The sequence below is a fragment of the Colossoma macropomum genome, unplaced genomic scaffold (assembly GCF_904425465.1).
Source record: "Colossoma macropomum unplaced genomic scaffold, Colossoma_macropomum, whole genome shotgun sequence".
Classification (NCBI taxonomy): domain Eukaryota; kingdom Metazoa; phylum Chordata; class Actinopteri; order Characiformes; family Serrasalmidae; genus Colossoma; species Colossoma macropomum.
Genome location: NW_023494795.1, coordinates 7,141,826 through 7,161,079, shown reverse-complemented (window position 1 = coordinate 7,161,079; position 19,254 = coordinate 7,141,826). Strand labels below are relative to the sequence as shown.

Sequence of the window (19,254 nt, the reverse complement as noted above, 5' to 3'; positions counted from 1 at the left end):
TCCCCACTAAAGCAATACTCCAGTGTTTTTAACCTATTATCTGCTGTATTTGCTACACCTGTAGCACACTATTGATTTCTATGGACATTCATTTCGACATGTTAGGTTGTACAGAAAATCAGCTGCAGCACATGACCAATAGCTTCTTTTTTCTTTGTCTTAAATATGTTTTGAGAAATAGACACATCTTTTTTAAGTACAGAGGAGTTACTGTCAGTATTAATAGACTGAATGCTATGGATGTTTCAGGCTAATGTTTATTCAATAGGGATACATCAGCATTGAAAATTACGCTACAAATGTCTGATACCAGATATCATAACCTATGTAGTGTAGCTATTTTTTATATTTGTCCCAATAACTAGACAGGGATTAGACTGAAAAACGGATTCCTTCAATGTTTGGTTTTAAAGAAAGGTCAAATATGATTCAAACATAACAAAATAATAAACAGACATTTGAACATCTGCTACTGACTTCGGCCCAATCCCATTTCACCCCTCGCCCCTACCACTCAGCCCTTTGCCCTCCGTTTTGAGCGTTCACGTCTAGGGGTAGGGTGTCCCAATTCTTGTTGAGATAAAGGGGTAAGGTGAAGTGTTGGGGCTACATGACCCTGCAAACAGAGGTTTTTCAGAGACTCCAAATGGAGTGTTATGAGAAAAAAAGAAAAACCGGCAAGACGGCTGAACAAGAGACCAAAGAAACCCAAAATTTAAGTATTTTCTCCATTAAAAATTACGATAACCACTGTATTATATTAGTTTAATGTCATATCAGTGTAATATGGTCGTTTTCTTCATAACAACCATAAAAAATCACTAGTAGTGCTGATGTCTCAGTAGCTAGCTAGCTAACTTTCCCATTCCACCTTAAATAGTCCAGCCGTTCTGACGCCTGAAGCACCAGAATGTAACTGCTGCACCATTTAAGGTGGAACGGGAAAATTCAAACAAGAAGCTGGTGAATATCTGACTTCAGCTTCGTATCACCAAAGAATTAGCAGTGGGTGATAATAAATAAATAATTATCTTATCCCCCTCTCTGAAGGCATATGATGCCCTAAATGTAACTAAAGCCCAGCAGTGAGGAGCTGAACTTTACCCTCCTCTGCTATCACTGAAGACGGGCCAGGTCTCCATTTCGTAGGGCAAGATTTCAACTACTAGGGTGACACTCGAAAACAAGTGGTAGGAGTAAACAGAAGAAATGGGATTGGGCCTTTGAGTCTGCTAAAAATGACACGGTGAACAGTGAAAATGTGTAGGAGCTCAAAGTCTCCAGAAGGAGGCAGCACACTCAAAGAATCTGAAGCTGTAGAACAGTGTTGTGTGTTGCTCTTCTCTAGCTCAGTTATGTGTTAGAGGAGGAGAAACACTAATGCTGTAAAGTTTGCAGTGCTGTGATCTTCTCATGACTAGAGCTGAAGAACTGTGAACCAAATTCTCTGCTACATGCTGGCATCAGAATAAACAGGGTGTCAGCCTGTCATTAGTAGCAACTGCAACAACGGCAGAGCATAACATGCTCATAACTGGACCACTGAGCCTTTGCATGTGCACAGTCCTCACTGCCGCTCTTACCTTTGGTAATAAAAGAACCTGTGCGGCTGAGGGCGGAGTCCTTGCTGGAGGTGGAGTCACAGCGCAGCAGCGGCTCGGATTCGTCGGTGAAGAAGCCCTTGCGGTCCTGCGGAGAGTGCTCCACTACCAAGCCAGGCGCCTCCGTAGGTTTATTATGGCTGGGGCTGACACACTGGCTTACATTCACTGAGGTCATCAGCTGGTTCAGGTCAAACTGCAGGGGCACAGAGGCAGGACTTTCTTAGTGGGTGGCGCTTAAATCTGCTCACTGAAATACTTTAATAGTTGCAGAATAATGGTCAGAAAAATCACAGGACTCAAGGGGAGAAAACTGTCATCATCAAAACATCACCAACTGGTAAACTCAGCAGGTTTAACACTGTATATACACTACAGCGTCTTGTCAGGGTACCAAGTGCAGTTAAACAAAACAATAGAACCCATCTGCCAAACACAAGGCCCGTGGGCCAAGACAGGCCCTATTTGGCCTGTGAAATTATTTTAATTTTCTATTCTTATTAGTGGGGCGGCACAGTGGCACAGTGGTGCAGTGTGTAGTGCTGTTGCCTCACAGCAAGAAGGGCCTGGGTTCAATTCCTGGCTGGCTGGCCAGGGTCATTTCTGTGTGGAGTTTGTCTGTTCTCCCCGTGTCTGCGTGGGTTTCCTCCGGGTACTCCGGTTTCCTCCCACAGTCCAAAGACATGCAGTCAGGCTGATTGGACATGCTAAAATTGCCCCCTAGAGTGTGTGTGATTTGTATATGTCTGTCTGCCCTGCGAAGGACTGGCGACCTGTCCAGGGTGTATCCTGCCTTCCGCCCAATGACAGCTGGGATAGGCTCCAGCACCCCACCGCAACCCAGAAGGATAAGCGGTTTAGATGATGGATGGATGGATGGATGGATGGATATTAGCCCATTTCACCCTGCAATGCACTACAGTCCCCAGCATGCACTGCAACATAGTGTGACCCCCAACAACAATCTCTGGATCAGCGGTTACACAAAAAGAAAAGATGCCTGGTGTCTAGTTAAAAAAAAAATACATAAAAAATGTATTTTTATTTAGAATTACTTTTGAATATGTTTTCAATGCCTATTTTTGATGTTGCAGTTTTGGCATATTTTGAATAAACAGCGGCAAAATGTGAAGTAAAAATGTAATAAAAACACAGCCGGCTCACAGATTTGCTGGGATTTTTTAATATGGCTTTTTTAGTGGTTGAGTTTGACAACCCTGCATTAGAACAAGTATAAATAACATTTACGCAATCAGTAATGACTTTATGTTTATAACATTTTCGTTTAATCGTTTCTAAAGTTCTCCTGGAGGAAGCCCAGCATGTATAATTACAATACCTGCCTCAGCCAATCAATCCTTCATTGAGTGAAATCAGGAGCTCCTGATGGAATTGAACTAATCCATAAAATGGATCTTTTTGAATCCAAAGACTTAAATAGGCCATATTAACATATCATGAAAAAAATAATTCATAAAATTTTACATCTTCAAAAGTTTTGGCACGTATTTTATTTTGTTGTATTTATTTTCTAAGCTGTTAAACTCAATAAATAAATAGAAATCGTGCACTTAATTTTGCAGAAATATACCACTGCCTGTGTTGATGTATTTGCAATTAGAAAATCAACAAAACCAGGGGTGCCAAAACATTTGCACAAGACTGAACACATTTTGACATCATTCATTTGCCGAATGCTCAAAGTACTGCTTACTGAATGGCCCTGCATACTTACTGAAGACAGGCTTAACGTTACAATAACACATGCACATAGCATGTACAGTCATATGCAAAAATTTGTGCGCCCCTGCTCTAATGGCATTCAGTTGATTTTCTAAGTGAAAATAAGTTACACATCCTCTACAGAGAACACACTGCTGCACGTTTTACTGCTCCATTGCTGTTTATTCACTGAATGTAACACATTGGAAAAAAAAACATTAAACGTGGGCTGTGCAAAAGTTAAGGCACATTTTATATTTTAATATGTTAACTCGGAAAATACAGAGAAATTGTGCGCTTGATGACGAGCGGCGATACAGAAATGGATATTTTATTTTTTAATTCAATTTTTAGTTAACCACTTGCCTTTGTTTGCCAGCGCGGTCTACTGTGTTTACATGGTTTCAGAGAATGTACTGGGTGAGTTACGCTGTGGCTTGTAAACTTGCGTAACATGGTATTTGCCTGGGTTTATGACCTGCCATTCAAGCGCAACTTCCTCGTGGTAAACCACTCAGACTATCCGAAAGCAGAGAGCTTATTGCTTATTATAGTGTTCCAGTGTTCTATTCCTGTCATGCTTCATCAAACTGTGAATACATTTCTCCCAGCCAGCCCATGCTTACTTGGTGTGGACTAACAGGTTAATCACTGGTTACTGCAGGATGTGAGTCGTGGCTGAGAAGGGGTTAAACAGAGCAGATGAAGAGAGGAGGTCAAGAATGAGAGTCAGTGCTTAGTAACACTAGTGTTGTTCAGCATGAAGCAGGAATGACGAGAGATGGGACATCACGTCCACTGTGGACTTAGCACGAAGGACTCCACCGACGCAGCCGTCCCCGTGCGTCAAAGGAGGCTTGTGCAATAGAGGCAGATGAAAGCGATTGTGTCCACTCTCATAGCCTTGGAATTCACTGCCCACAGGCTACATGGCCCCAGTCACACTGCTAAGGACGCAAGCATTGCCCACGGCATGAGGAGGGTCTCGCTGCAGACCCGTAATACAGCATTTTCAGCCCCGCAGTCTCAGCTCCGGATATGATGTCACATTAAGGTCTGTTACTGCAGGTAAGGTGATAGTGAGGGTCTGAAAGTGCGGTACTGGGGGTCTGCAGCTGGGTACTACTACACGACATGGGGAAGACTGCGTTCTGTTAGCATGACGCTGTCTGAGACAACCGGTGACACAGACTGATGAACGTCTGTCATTGGACAAGATTTCCAAACTGCTCACTCTGGGCCAATCGCCATCCAAAAACAACCAGCGCTATATGAAAACAAATATCATCTGCCACCGTTACCAATTTTATGAAGCCTACAGTCTCAGAAATAACGGTACTAAACTGTCTCTGAGTCAGTTCCCCTCTTGTCACTGGAGTGGAACCCTCAAGGGTTCATCTCAGTACCTTAACTCAGGGAACATAACTGTACCATAATCCATAGAAATGATATGTTCTAAGCTGTACTGACTCCACACACCCCGTCTCGTCTCCAGGCTTTTATTTTACTGTTCTGTTTAAAACATTCGGTTATGAAAAACTTATTTAAGGTTCACAATCAGACCTTAAAACCACTGTTGTACCTTTGAGGGAACATTTACATTGTTTGTACCTTGATGAAGGAAAAATGTACCTTTATTTCTAACAGTGTGTGCCAAAAGGCCATACCTGTCTACTTAAAAATCAAGGTGCCACAAAGGGTTTTTGGAGCAAAAGTACCTTTAAATGAATGGTTCTGTAAAGAAATGCACCTTTTTAGATTTTAAAGAACCTCCACATGATGCAGAGGTTCTATAGCAATTGTAGTTTTTTTTTCCTTGAACTGTACATCCACTGTAAACCTCCCTGCTCCAATGCACCTGATTCCACCTATCAGCTAAGTAACAATCCCCTCCTGAGCTGAACTGGATATTTAGAGCAGGAAAACACTTACCCTGTATCTCAAACCGAGTACTTCCATACTGTACTAGCCACTTTTAGTACGTAGTGCGTTCACACTGTGAAACTACTGTTTTTCTGCAGCTAAATATTTACATCTAATGGGAAGATTTGCTTTACCTTCTTGAACATAAGCTATATAAAGTCAGTTTAGGCTTTTGCTTACAATGTTAAAAGCAAAAACAGAGCACTGCATGCAAGAGGAACCACTCAGAGGAAAGTCTGATGCAGCATAAATGCTGCACATTATGCAGGCATGGCTATAATTTAGCTGTAACTAATGTAGCTACTATTCTAATTTGGACTGACAGTGAGTTAAATCTGCCTTTGTGGACTCATTCAGGTCAGAGTGGTAGATACATCATGTCAAAATTAAGAAATTAATAGAACTATCAAACATATCCACCGAGAGCGCAGACGTAACTGCTCATTTTGTCAACATTTCACTTGTAAAATCTTTACTTATGTTCAGCAGAAACGCCACTGCTGTCATAATAAGAGTCCCGTATAATTATACTGTTAAAAGTTTGCTTGATTTGGCAGAACTTTCAAGACTCCTGGTGTAAATCATGGAAAATTAGCAAAGTAAAACTAACTTTACAATCAAAAGTAACTTTACAATCACTGGACTCTTTTTATGTTATTTGTATATCAATTGAGTATTTGTATTTTATGCATTTTGTATATATTGTGGTTGTCAGAACCAAACTTCACATCTAAATTTTTTACGTTTTTCAGTTTTTGACATAATTTGAAAATGTCTGCTGCCCTTTATATTGTATGTAAATTTCATGATGAACAGACCTCAAGAAACGGCCCAAAATGACTTGGAAAAAATTCTGGTTCCATTGACTTACATTAAAAGTAAAGTGTGTTTTTTCCTTCTCCTGTAAAGTTCTCATTTTGGAGATACAAGGTTTTGTTCAGACAACATCAATATGTTTACTGGAGTTTATGTTCACATTTGCATCAACAGAGAATCTTTCTCCATCTTGTACTTGTTGAAAAAGAGATTCTGATTCAGAGAAAATATTATTATCATCTTACTGAGGATGTCAGAGACCTCATAGCTGAATCAATAAAACATGAACAAAGAGGTCAAGCAACCATAAGATGTTAAAACACAGAATATTCTTGTTTGGCAACCCAGCTGTTTACAGAATGAACGTCACTGATGGCGCAAAAGATTAAGGAAAATATTTTTTCCTTCATCCGCAAAGAATGAGCACTGAGGGCTGAGTCACGTGACATCACTAAATGGCGTCAGTCCTCGCGGAGCCCACATGCATGTCAAAACAAATAGACCTTAATGGCCTTTGAGTGGTGAACATTTAATAGAGACATAAATCTAATTTGGTGCACAACAGACAGATCATGTGTTGCTGAAGCACTCAGGGCTCTGTGGTGAAGTGTCTGTAGTGTCTTCTGGAATGCATGGCTGGAGGGCCGAGGAGGCGCTAGTCATTAACAGAGGACTTGTCTGCAAAACCCAACAAAAAAAAATAAATGAGCGTTTGTGAATTAACGCATCTTCACAGAAAGACTTAACATGAGGTTTAGTATGACAGAAAAATGAAAATCTGCTGTTTATAATCATCGTTACTAATTTTTTCACTATATATTTTCACTATATATCAGTTGACCTTCATTCTAAATTACAACATGGCAAAAACTCCACCCAATACCCATTAAAATGTCCTGTGTTTGTCTCTTGCAAAGCATAAACACAAAAATAAACATTATTTTGATTATGGCCAAACAATAAAATGGACTGAACAATAACAAACCACGCAAAGCCTTTCAAAGATTCCAAAGTACTGGAGAAAGTGAAGTAGTCAGCCTTTAAAAAGTCATTAAAAATATTAAACACAGTGAAAAATTTAATACAAATTATTTGCGTCTATCAGGCTCATGCAAACAGCCAATCATGCAAACTGCCAGTGAATCATTGCTGGTTCATCAAAAAGGTAGACATTAATGTGTTTTTAATTTAATTTAATCCACTGAAGAGACACTGGCCAAAAGAAAAATGTCAACACTGCTATATCTAATATAAACAGGCTCACTCGCCTCTTACAGCGGTGCTGAAAAAGTCTCTGAAGCTGTATTTGCTGGTATAAAAACTAGGAAAACTCACTTTATAATGTATCTTGAAGTAAATTTTGAGGTGAATATTTGGGGCAGTTGTTTGAAACGTTTTTCCCTAACTGAATTATTCCTTTATAAAAGGTTTAAGAATAACTTCAGTTGGTTGTTTAGTTATAATATCTACTTTACTCATGACAGTCTTAAGGATCAGGGTTCTGACTGCACTTGTAACGTAGGCTAGTTATGACATAAGTGTTTACTAGAGGTGGGTAATCCAGGTCCAAAAAGTAAAAACCCTCCCGAGGGTTTTGTTCCAACTGCTTAACTTCTCTCTTTGGCTCAAACCAGCAGCAAAAATGTTCAGGCAGTTGGAACAAAATCCTGGGGAGGGATTTTACTTTTTGAACCTGGATTACCCACCTCCAGTGTTTACTAAATTCAGGTCTATGCATTACTAAATCAGAACGAGTTTCACCACACAAACTAGTTTTAACGTTGAGCTTAGTAGTTACTTAAAAGTTACTCCCCCCACCCCAGGCGTAAGTTTTGGGGAAACCAATGGAAAACACACAGAAAGCACAAAGATGACCAGAAACATTTTTGGTTAACTACGCTAAAAACACTAAATGCTACAGACAGTAATTTCACAGCTCTAATCAACATCTTGATTTTAACTCCAAATATCAAGCTAAAATCAACAGCTCCAGTTCAGTGAGACGCTGCATCTGCCAAAACGTCTAAACTGAGGCTGCTGTTGTGTCACTTAGCCAGAAAAAATAGTTTAAAAAAGCTTCATATTTGGTTCTTGTAAGAAAATATTATAGAATAATCAGACAATGAGTACAGATATTCAGTTTCATCTAGTTTAGCTAGTACACATACACTGTTAGTAATACAGGTTCTGTGCAGGTACATTTTTCCTTCATCAAGGTACAAACAGTGTAAATGTTCCCTCAAAGGTACAACAGTGGTTTTAAGGTCTGATTGTGAACCTTAAATGAGTTTTTCCAGGTGAAAAGTTCGTATTTGTACCTTTTCATAACCGAATGTTTTAAAACAGAACAGTAAAATAAAAGCCTGGAGACGAGACGGGGTGTGTGGAGTCAGTACAGCTTAGAACATATCATTTCAGTGGATTATGGTATTATACAGTTATGTTCCCTGACTAAAGGTACTGAGATGTACCCTTGAGGAAACCACCCCAGTGACAAGAGGGGGACTGCCCCAGTGACAGTTTCACACCTTTATTTCTGAGAATGTAGTTTTCTTCTATACTGGATATTTTTCATTGAAAAGTCAGTGTATACTGCCATCGCACGTCCACTGTGGCACGTTTATAGATTGGTTCTAAACGTTATCGTCATGTTAACTAGATGTACGCATTAGTTAGCTGTTACTAGTGAAGACAAGGCTTAAGGATTTGTGGAGCAACCAAATTTAGTCAAATAATAAACTAACCAGTGTTAACAAAGGACTTTACACACTGGTGCGACCCAATCCTGATCCCTCTCCTCTCTAGGTCAGCCCTCTTACTCAGACAGGCATTATAAACACTGGTCAAAGGCAATGGATTTCCTTGGTAGGCCCCCTGCAGGTCACATCTGTAACGAAACTACACAGCTGGTGGCACACTGGAGCAGCTGTGGGCGGGACAAAAATAACCCAGCTGGAAGCAAGAAGTCGGGGCTGGGTCTTAATGAGTGGCAGTAAACATAAACGGTGGGAGGCAGCGGACGCCAGGCTTCCTTCAAACGCTGAGCCTCACAGAGTCTGACATTTTTCTTTCTAAGAGCACAAGATATGACTCAGCACACACAAGTACTGCTGTGTTAATGGGAAGTTTTTGGTCAGTTTAAAAGGCAAATTAAATAAATGCTGCTTCACAGTGCCAGAGCATAACTGCCCGGTCGAAGTAAACAGCTAAACATAACAGACCAGGGGGCAGACTCACAAATCTTTCCTAAAAAAACCTTACGAAAGATCTTAAGACAAACACCAAGAAGTTCATAAGAACTAAATGCAATTCTCGTAAACAAGGAATTAACTCGATTATTTTCTTAAGAAAACTGTAATTGTCTTCGTATGTAGGCTGAAGGTAATTTGTCACGTAGTCTATTAATATCATGTTACATGTTACAGATTACCGATTACAAAATCAAACTAAACATAAAAATAGAAAAGAAGAGCGTGTTGAACGTGACGATGGAGGAAACAGCAGGAAAATCCTCCTCGGTTTATTGGAACAATTATATGCTGTGAAACTCATTAGAAGTTACAGTTTAAGAGGCTGTCAATTCTTACAGTCTACAACAAGTGTGAGATTGTAATAAGGTTAAGAAAATATTTAAGAATTTTTTTCAAGAATACCACTGATTCTTACAATTTTTCTTAGAGAAGGGATAAGAAAGACTAAGGAAGAATAATAATTTATCTCACCTTTTTTCTTAAGTACGTAGTTAAGGGAAAAGGCACATTTAAGAAGGTTTTCTTTCTTAAAACACTTTTGTGAATCCAGCCTCAGATCATCCCAGCGCCTCTAAAATGTTCACTTCACAACTCTTGACTTTATCCATCTGCTCTTTCTAGATCTCTAATGAACCACTATGGACAACAGGCATTTATTTACATACAAACCCCTCTACAAAACATATATTAACAACCAAGGTGGTAAAACTAGGGGTACACTTTTTTAAAAAAAGGTGCTACTTAGGGTTCTTTTTGGGATGCCATACAAGAATCACTTTTAGTTCCTGAAAGAGCCACGTTTGAATGAGAGATCTGAGTGCAAAGCACCTTTTTAAGGTGTAACCCTACATATTTGTATTACACATGTGGTTTTGGCTGAACCTGCAGGGAGTAAAGGTGTGGAGGTGCTGTGTCCTTCACTCTGTTCTCCTCCTACATGGCCTGCTGTTAGTGTGTGTGTGTGTGTGTGTCTGTGTGTCTGTGTGTGTGTGTGTGTGTGTGTGTGTGTGTGTGTGTGTGTATGAGGATGGACAACATGGACAGGCTGCTGACTGGCTACAGCTGCTAAAGGAGAACCCTACGCTGGACACTTGTGATATTTTAAACATCTGGTAAACTTCTGACACCTTTATTCTTACTTAATTAAAAGCTGAAGGATGGAACCCAAAATGTATTTGAGTCAAAGTCAAAAAGCACCTACATTTAAACATACTCAAGTAAATAAGAGTAAAAAGTACATTTATATTACAATAACTTTCAGACTAGCAAGTTCGCCTTTTCTAAACCTTTACAATAAACTCTGCATATAGTGCAACAACTAACGGATGGTCTTTTGCACAAAGCACAGGTGCGGGCAGTTTCATTTCACAATTAGTCATTTTACCAATTAAGTTTGAACGCCTGGTCAAATGACATGTTTTGTTGATTTTCTAAGTGAAAATAAATGAACACATCCTCTACTTCTTAATGCACACTTACTGTTCACTTGTTAACTTTAACACATTGAAAAAAAAAATGAAATGTCACCTGTGCAAAAGTTATGGCACATTTTATAATTTGTTTCCAGTATATTAAACTTGCAGAAAAATGTCATATTGATTGATCGCTGTAAAGCAGGGGTGTCAAACTCAACCACTAAAATGGCCATATTAAAAAATCTCAAAACATCCGTGGGTCAGAGAACACCTATGTTTTAACTGCTATTACCCAAGCTGACCCTTGTTTATTCAAAAACTTCAACAGATACAGAGTAGTAGACCTTAAAATATTACATGAATATGTAAATTCAATCAAAATTTAAACGTCCCCAGGAGCTCGATCTTTTAAACCCACCTATATGCTTGAACTAGACACCTGGCATCTTTTCTCTGCTCCAAGGTCATTAATATTTGGGCTCAGTTTCTAAGCTGCTGAGCAAATTTTAAGTGTATACTGTGTATAATATATATATATGTAATGTAAATAATATAGTATGTTGGTTTTGTGTATAATACAGTATGTAGGATTTTGTTGCGGGCCTGTTATGTCCCGTGGGCCTTGTGTTTGACACATGGGCTCTAGAGGACGTGTTAACTTATTTTCACTTAGAAAGCCAAGCAAACATGTCATTTGACCAGGGGTGTTTAAACTTTTGCATATGACTGCGTATCAATTTGGCAAAGGAAAGAAGAGAGAAACATCTGGCTTTTGAGATTTGTAACAAGTTCTTTTAAGGTCTAAATGAAAATCTAATTTGTTTTTTCTCCTGAAAATGTAGTTGAGTAAGTGTATAAGTATTTACTTAAAGTAATACTTGAGTACAGTATAAATCTTCCAAGATAACACTGAAGAGGACGACAAGAACAATTACTCAAGTATTTTCCAGCCCTGTAAACAACAGGCGTTTATTTATCTATTTCTTTTTGCCAAACTGTAAGACGCTGTCAGTGTAAATGGGTAGATTTCATTTCATTCACTAATCCAGTATCTGATACCACTGACGACTTCTGTCTTACATCATCGTCTGCGAAAAGCAACCTGACTGCAGGGTTAAAATGTACTGGCTAAACCCATCTAATACACAAAGTCAGTGGCTTGTTGCAGATGTTACATTCAGCACTTAACCTTGTGCTGATGGGAAAGGATTGCTTGGTAATGTACTGGACATGATGAGAGGACATAAACAAGTGGAGAGAATGATTGTAAAGTGTTCTGTCTGGAAGGCGCGGTGGCTGAGTGGAGGGAGCGCCAAACAAAGAAAGTGGTGACATCACTGCATGACTGAATTCATACGGCAGACGATAAATAACTGTATCAAAATAGTTGAAGACTCGATGATGTGATTAACGCCATCATACCTAATGTGCTGTTGGTGACACCTCCAGAGACTTTGGCTCTGTTCCACCAATCTCATTAAAATCTGCCACCAGAGTACTTGGGCTGCATGCATATCCATTAGTGAAATGGATCAGCATGCAGAATAGATTTCTATGTGCTACAGTGTTTTCTATAACCAATTAAAGATGCACAGTGCTGCATTCATTGTTGGATGCACTGTGATTTGAGTGAGCACTAAGGGCCTAATATTGATTTGTTTCAATTAGTGTAACAGAACAAGGTGACTGATACATGAAGTATATGCCTATTGACATGTTTGCTTGCTCAAAATGGTCATTTGGTCATTTTTACACATCAAAACAAATCACAATATTACATTAAAAGGCAGAAATAAGAGTTTTTCTGGCTCAGGACTTACTATATAGGAGCACTTTGTAGTTCTACAGTTACAGACTGTAGTCCATCTGTTTCTCTGATACTTTGTTAGCCCCCTTTTACCCTGTTCTGCAATGGTCAGGACCCCCATGGACCCTCACAGAGCAGGTACTATTTGGGTGGTGGATCATTCTCAGCACTGCAGTAACACTGACGTGGTGGTGGTGTGTTAGTGTGTGTTGTGCTGGTCTGAGTGGATCAGACACAGCAGTGCTGCTGGAGTTTTTAAACACCTCAGTGTCACTGCTGGACTGAGAATAGTCCACTAACCAAAAAGATCCAGCCAACAGTGTCTGGTGGGCAGCGTCCTGTGACCACTGATGAAGGACCAGAGGATGACCAACACAAACTGTGCAGCAGCAGATGAGCTGTCGTCTCTGACTTTACATCTACAAGGTGGACTGACAAGGTAGGAGTGTCTAAAAGAGTGGACAGTGAGTGGACACAGTGTTTAAACACTCCAGCAGCACTGCTGTGTCTGATCCACGTAGACCAGCGCAACACACACTAACACACCACCACCACATCAGTGTTACTGCAGTGCTGAGAATGATCCACCACCCAAATAGTACCTGCTCTGTGAGGGTCCATGGGGGTCCTGACCATTGCAGAACAGGGTAAAAGTGGGCTAACAAAGTATCAGAGAAACAGATGGACTACAGTCTGTAACTGTAGAACTACAAAGTGCACCTATATAGTAAGTGGAGCTGATAAAATGGACAATGAGCGTAGAAACAAGGAGGTGGTCATAATGTTATGCCTGATCTGTGTACATTTCTGTAATTAGAAGCTACTTTATATGGTATCCACATCCACAAAAACAAGGATTTTCACAGTGCACTCAACCAAATCTCAGTGAATCCTGCTGTTGTTAAGGCGCAGATTCATCAAAGATCATGAGTTCATTACTCAATGATATACTTCTGCCATCACCTCAAGGACAGCACAGGAATAAGACGATTATTAAGCGGTGCTGACAGGTGGATACACAAGGTGAACACAGGAGCTTTATCACTGTATCATAGTAGCACTGAAATAAATCAGAAATCCTTGTCTCCTTTCATCTGACCTTGAGACAAGGGCGACGCACAGAGGGTATCTTTATCACGAATGAACGCAGGAAAACGGGGCGGACGTTGTCTGAAGATCTAAAATGAAAGCTGATGAATGACTTGAGCTCCGAATAATGTAGCCTTGAGGGACGGAGCCCGGACAGTCACAAGACATTCATGAGATTTGTTTACCTTGTTATGGTACCTGGAACATGCATAGGTTTGGTGCACTTTCATGCAGATTATATAAGAAAGTACAGTCATTAGAGTGCACAGCAATGCTGTAGCCTACCAGAACAACATGTCCTGTAACTTCTAACAGTTCAAACCCAGCAGGAGACGGCACTGACCGAGAACCAAAGTGAAGTGGGCTGCTAAACTTCCCACCTCTTGTTACACAGTCTGGAACCCTGTATGCGAAGGCCTCACTGTACCACTGATGACACGAGGGCTGCATAATATACTTTTGTTAATCGTTTAGGAAAAATTAATCATTTAACAAAAATAAATGATAGCAATGTTGATATACAGGGAGAGTCACTTGAAAGAGGCCCAGAATGTTCTGTTGTAACTCCCATTAGGATGAGTGAAGGGGTACGGGGGTATGCACCCTGAATTTGCAAACGGAGGTCAAACGTTGCAACGGCCGTCCGGCGCCCACCTCATCGCTCCCACAGGGGCATCCCGGCTTGTTCGAAGCTCCATATACTGAGGAGCACATTGCACGTTGTTTCGTTCAGATTGCTTTGTCCTAGCGAGAGTTATTACAGAATATTCAGGGCCTCTTTCGAGTGAATCTCCCTGTAGAAGGCAGCAATATGCAAATCGTCACTGTCCAAAATAGCAAATTAACAGAGGCAAAGATTTCCTTTACTTTTAATGTAAGTGATTTTATTCCAAGCAATTTTGGACCAATAGCCACACAATGTAAAGGGCAGCTGCTGTGCTCAAAAGATGTAGAAAAAAAAAAAATGTAGATACTTGGTCTTTTTTTGGACAGAGATCACATGAGCCTTCTAACTCATTGCAATTTTTAACTGGGTGTTGTGAGCATTTTGACCAATCACAGTTTCAGATGACTTTTTCTGTTGGTGTTTTGATGAAGCAAAGGTAAATATTTTGGTAAAAATAATGCACACCAGTCTCATATTACTGTTCTAATATAAGACACAGCATAGTGGAATCGTAATACGCAGCAATAAAATCACAGTACCAGCATTTTGTCCATATCATGCAGCCCTAGATGATCCTGAAACATTCTCAGGAGACTCTTCTCTCTTGTTTTTCTTCTTAATATCTTAACTCTCAGGCCTGCTCTGACATTTGCCAGGCCATTGCGCCTGATATACATCAAAACACAGTCGGCAGGCTGTGGATATGGTAGCAACCTGACTGTACTCTTATCATTACTGGTACCCTTCACAACAATGAAAGCATCTATGCGTATAGTGATGGAGATAAGAGTCTGGTAAGAACCGCGATATGACAGCAGCTGATGTAATAAAATTAGCAGTGAGCATTCTCCCTCCAAGAGTGTTGAGCTGTCCAGTGATGTTATGTTGACAGTTCAAAAAGATCCAGTTTGTGTCTCAGTGGGGAAGTTCAGGGGGAAACCTAACTAGTGGGTGGAATTGGCCCTGACTAAATGGGGCAGCCCAGGCTAAGATTAGGTCATGGTTGAATTTTCCTTTTTCTTTGCTCATCTTTACAAACAGTACCAAGAATTCTGGAGGGCAACATATAAGCTAAAAGCAACAGTGATACATGTCAAACAATCAAGCTAAAGGTATATTTTACTGATATTCGGCAGTGAATGCCCACTGAAAGGCAAAGCTATTGAGCAGAACCAATAAGACTCATCACTTATCAGTATAAGAGTATGTTACTTAACCTTGATATAGGTAAATGTAGGAAAGTTCTGATTGGCCCTGTGTTGCTCCAAAAAGCAGCCTGTGCTAATACACTCCTTATAACTTAACTGTGAATAGGTGGGATTAAACTGCTGTAGGCTGAGCAGGAGGACATAAATGCCATTTAACAGTTACCATTTTACATTAGGCTCACAAACCTTTCAGTAGCCAGGTTTACATGCAGCCTAATAATCCATAAATGATCTGACTGATAGCTCAATTGGAACAGAATACGTCCATTTATACACCTCAGTCGGAATAGACTAGTCCAGTTGAGACCATTCGGAATACAATTTCTACCAATTGAACGAAGATCCTGTAAATAATCCATTAAATAGAAGAATAATAACAGTGTAAACACTTGTATCTGATTACATTCCCAATCAGAACATGTAAGTACGTTCTGATCATGTTCGTCACGTCATAGCGAACGTTTATAACGGTCAACATGGTGGAGCAGAAACTGGTCTGCAGAGGAGACGAAGCTCTGGTCTTTAAAAGACGACGGTGGGACGGACGTCCAGCTTATGTGTCTCAGAACACGACGTCTTCCTCTCGGCCTTCTTTAATAAGGACATGTGAAGGACGTTTTCCTGAGTCTGACATCATTTTAAAGCATTTAAAAACACAAGCGCGCCAACTGAGAACTCAGCTCACTCTGACTGGACCTCACGCGATGCTCGTTGCCATGGTAACGTCTACATTAAGTGGTTCTCTACACATGTGCATCATTTTGGATCTGAATACTTGTAGTGAGCATGTAAACAGAGATTTTCCATCAGATTATTGAGTAGAGTGAGAATAAACACCTCAACCTTAATCTGTAATCGGAATGTATTCAATCGGATTGGCAAAAATCTTTGCATGTAAACACAGCCACTGTAAAAATTTAAGCCAATTTACAGCTTTTTTTAATTAACTTGAGGGAACAGGATTTTACAAATGCCCTCACGGTGCATTAACTCAAAAGCTGTGAAGTTGCCCTAAGATTTTAAGTTGACTCAGCCTTTCTTTATTAAAATACATGCTGTCAGCATCCTGCTGATTCTGCTCACCTGAGGATTGTCTTCCATGACGCCACGGATCTTCTCCACCACATCAATGCGCCGGTGGCGGTGGAGCGCATTGATCAGTTTGGCCAGGTTGGCATCACTGTCACGGATGGTCCAGTGCTGTAGGGCGGCATATGCTCTCTCATGGTCAGCCGAGTAGCCGTTGGAGAAGGCCGCTACCTCGCGTTCAGTGGCATTAGCCAAGGACTGGTACATGTCAATCCACTGGCTGCCAATCTGGGCTGCCACCAGCTTCAGGATATCAACACCTGAAACAAAAACAATATGATGAGTTAGTCTTATCGTTGGTTCATCTCAAAAGGAACTGAAAAAATTAGGAGTATTATAATAAATGGGTGGTGAGGTCATGAATGAGTATCTGAGGTCATTAACAGGATTGTGATATTATCATAAATGGTGCCATTTAGTGTTCATTCTGCATCGTCAATTTGTTATATATTATGTTTGCATTTTTGAGTGTCCATTAAAATCATGCTGAACACATATAACATGCTGCCTGAACTAGGTCGACCTGAGTTTACGGTACGAGTCTGGGTTAAATCGATAATGAATTCAATGAAGTTACTTGTTCCAGACCTGACCCACTGGCCTTTCTTTTAAAGGGGCCATACCCTACATTTTTTATGTATGTTAAGGTCCACTTATGTCATTGTGTGGGTTAATGCACCAGACATACAACAGTAATAATTTTTACATAACCTTTTAATGTTTAAATAAAACATGTTTTTGTTACTGTTGTCGTAGGAACAAAACCTCGTATCTCCAAAATGGTAACTTTACAGGAGAAGGAAAAAAACATACTTTACTTTTAATGTAAGTCAATGGAACCAGACTTTTTTCCAAGTCATTTTGGGTCATTTCCTTTGGACCATTCACCATAAAACTTACAATGTAAAGACCAACAGGCATTTTCGAATTACGTCAAAAACTGAAAAAATGAAAAAAATGGAGATACAAGGTTTCGACTCAACAGCAGAGATATGTAAGTGACCTAATTCTGATTGGCTGCCCTGCAAACGACAGCCCTGTGGCTAAAATACACCATAATTTTGATGTGAATGGTTTGACATCACAAAAACACTGAATTCAAAATGGGTAGTGTTTGCAGCTTGGTCTCCATATATGGACTCTATGGACTGAATGGTACATTTCAACTATGTTCACATTAAACTTGTATTTTTTTAAAAGCAAGTGAAATTAGGTTTTCCATTACACGACCATGACGGCCACCATTACAGAAATGACCAGACAAATGCATTTCAAAGACTGAACGACATCCACTGGGTTAAGTAAGTAGGTCATCAAGCATCACTGAGCATGTAAATATGTGATACCTCACAAAAACTTATACATACTTAACCCTTGTGTGGTGTTGATGTGTTTGTTACTCAGTGGTCTGGTGGACCCACCACATTATTGTTTTATTTAAATAATATCCATAACAATTTAAGTAAAAATATCACAAGCGTCCAGAGTAGGGTTCTCCTTTAGCAGCTGTAGCCAGTCAGCAGCCTGTCCATGTTGTCCACCCTCACACACACACACACAGACACACACACACTAACAACAGGCCATGTAGGAGGAGAACAGAGTGAAGGACACAGCGCCTCCACACTTTTACTCCCCGCAGGTTCACCCAACACCACATGTGTAATATAAATGTGTGGGGGGTGAACAGAGTGAAGACACTGAAAATGGGTTATTTTATATGTTCTTCACAGAAAATGAGCAAAGACCAAGAATCTGAGGTTTAAATTATAATAAATCGCATCATTTTTTCTTTTGATGAACATTAAAAATGGGTCCTACAGACCTGAAAACCATAAGAGGGTTAAAATGCCAACATGTGCCATGCATGAGGTCCTCACCAGTGTCTAGGTAGAATACATGATAAAATTAAGACAACATTCTTCACAGCCTTTGAATTGAATAGGCTGCAATCATTGGTTTTGTACCAGATATTCACTGCACATCATTTTATTCTGCACAGCCCCACCCTAACACTCATATCAGCAAACTTGTGAGTTGCTTCAAGGCTGATAAGTCAGCTCTGACTTGACATATTTCACTTATGATTACTCGTGATGTATAATATAGGTCAAATGCTGTTTACAGACTCGGATGCTCTAATTCTGTGAGAGTTTGCTGACTCATTTTGTTTTTATAGCTTCTAGCCTGTGAGCGCTCAGAGCTCAGGATGGTGCTTTTCGTAAAGAAACGAAATAAACATTAGGTTGCTTTTTGGAGGACGGCTTGTTTTTGCCTTGTAGGCACTCAACAGTACGTCACCTCATATGACAGCAACCAGCTGCTGTATCTGATAACATCTACGCTAAACAGCCACACTACATACCGAAGTGCAGGTAACTAAAAAAGAATGAAGCTCAGCTGAATGATTAAGCCTTAGGAGCTGGAATTATTGCCGGTGATATCAAAAGCGTAGTGTAATTTGATATTATTTTTTGCTCATAGCTAAATCAAACAAAGGAATTCTGTTGCAAAAGCACAGATTAGAAACTTTCAATCATTACCACATTGCTTGTAAGTGGAATAGGAGACGATTTGAATTCAATAAAAAAGCTACTGTTGCGCACAGTCTTGTTTTGCGCAAAGAAAGAAAAAAACGTATAATTTTGCCATGTTTTCTTAACAAA

At 40.0% G+C, this 19,254-nt stretch overlaps 1 protein-coding gene across 1 annotated transcript in view; it reads right to left on the bottom strand.

Annotated features, from left to right (window-relative positions):
* Window positions 1-19,254, bottom strand: part of tnfrsf21 (tumor necrosis factor receptor superfamily, member 21) — a 55,214-nt gene that overhangs the window by 1,504 nt on the left and 34,456 nt on the right. Inside the window, exons 4-5 of the mRNA XM_036581306.1 lie at window positions 16,583-16,848; window positions 1,584-1,797 (exon numbers count right to left, since the gene is read on the bottom strand). Coding sequence (XP_036437199.1) covers window positions 1,584-1,797; window positions 16,583-16,848 — 480 coding nt within the window. The remainder of the gene's footprint in view (window positions 1-1,583; window positions 1,798-16,582; window positions 16,849-19,254) is intronic.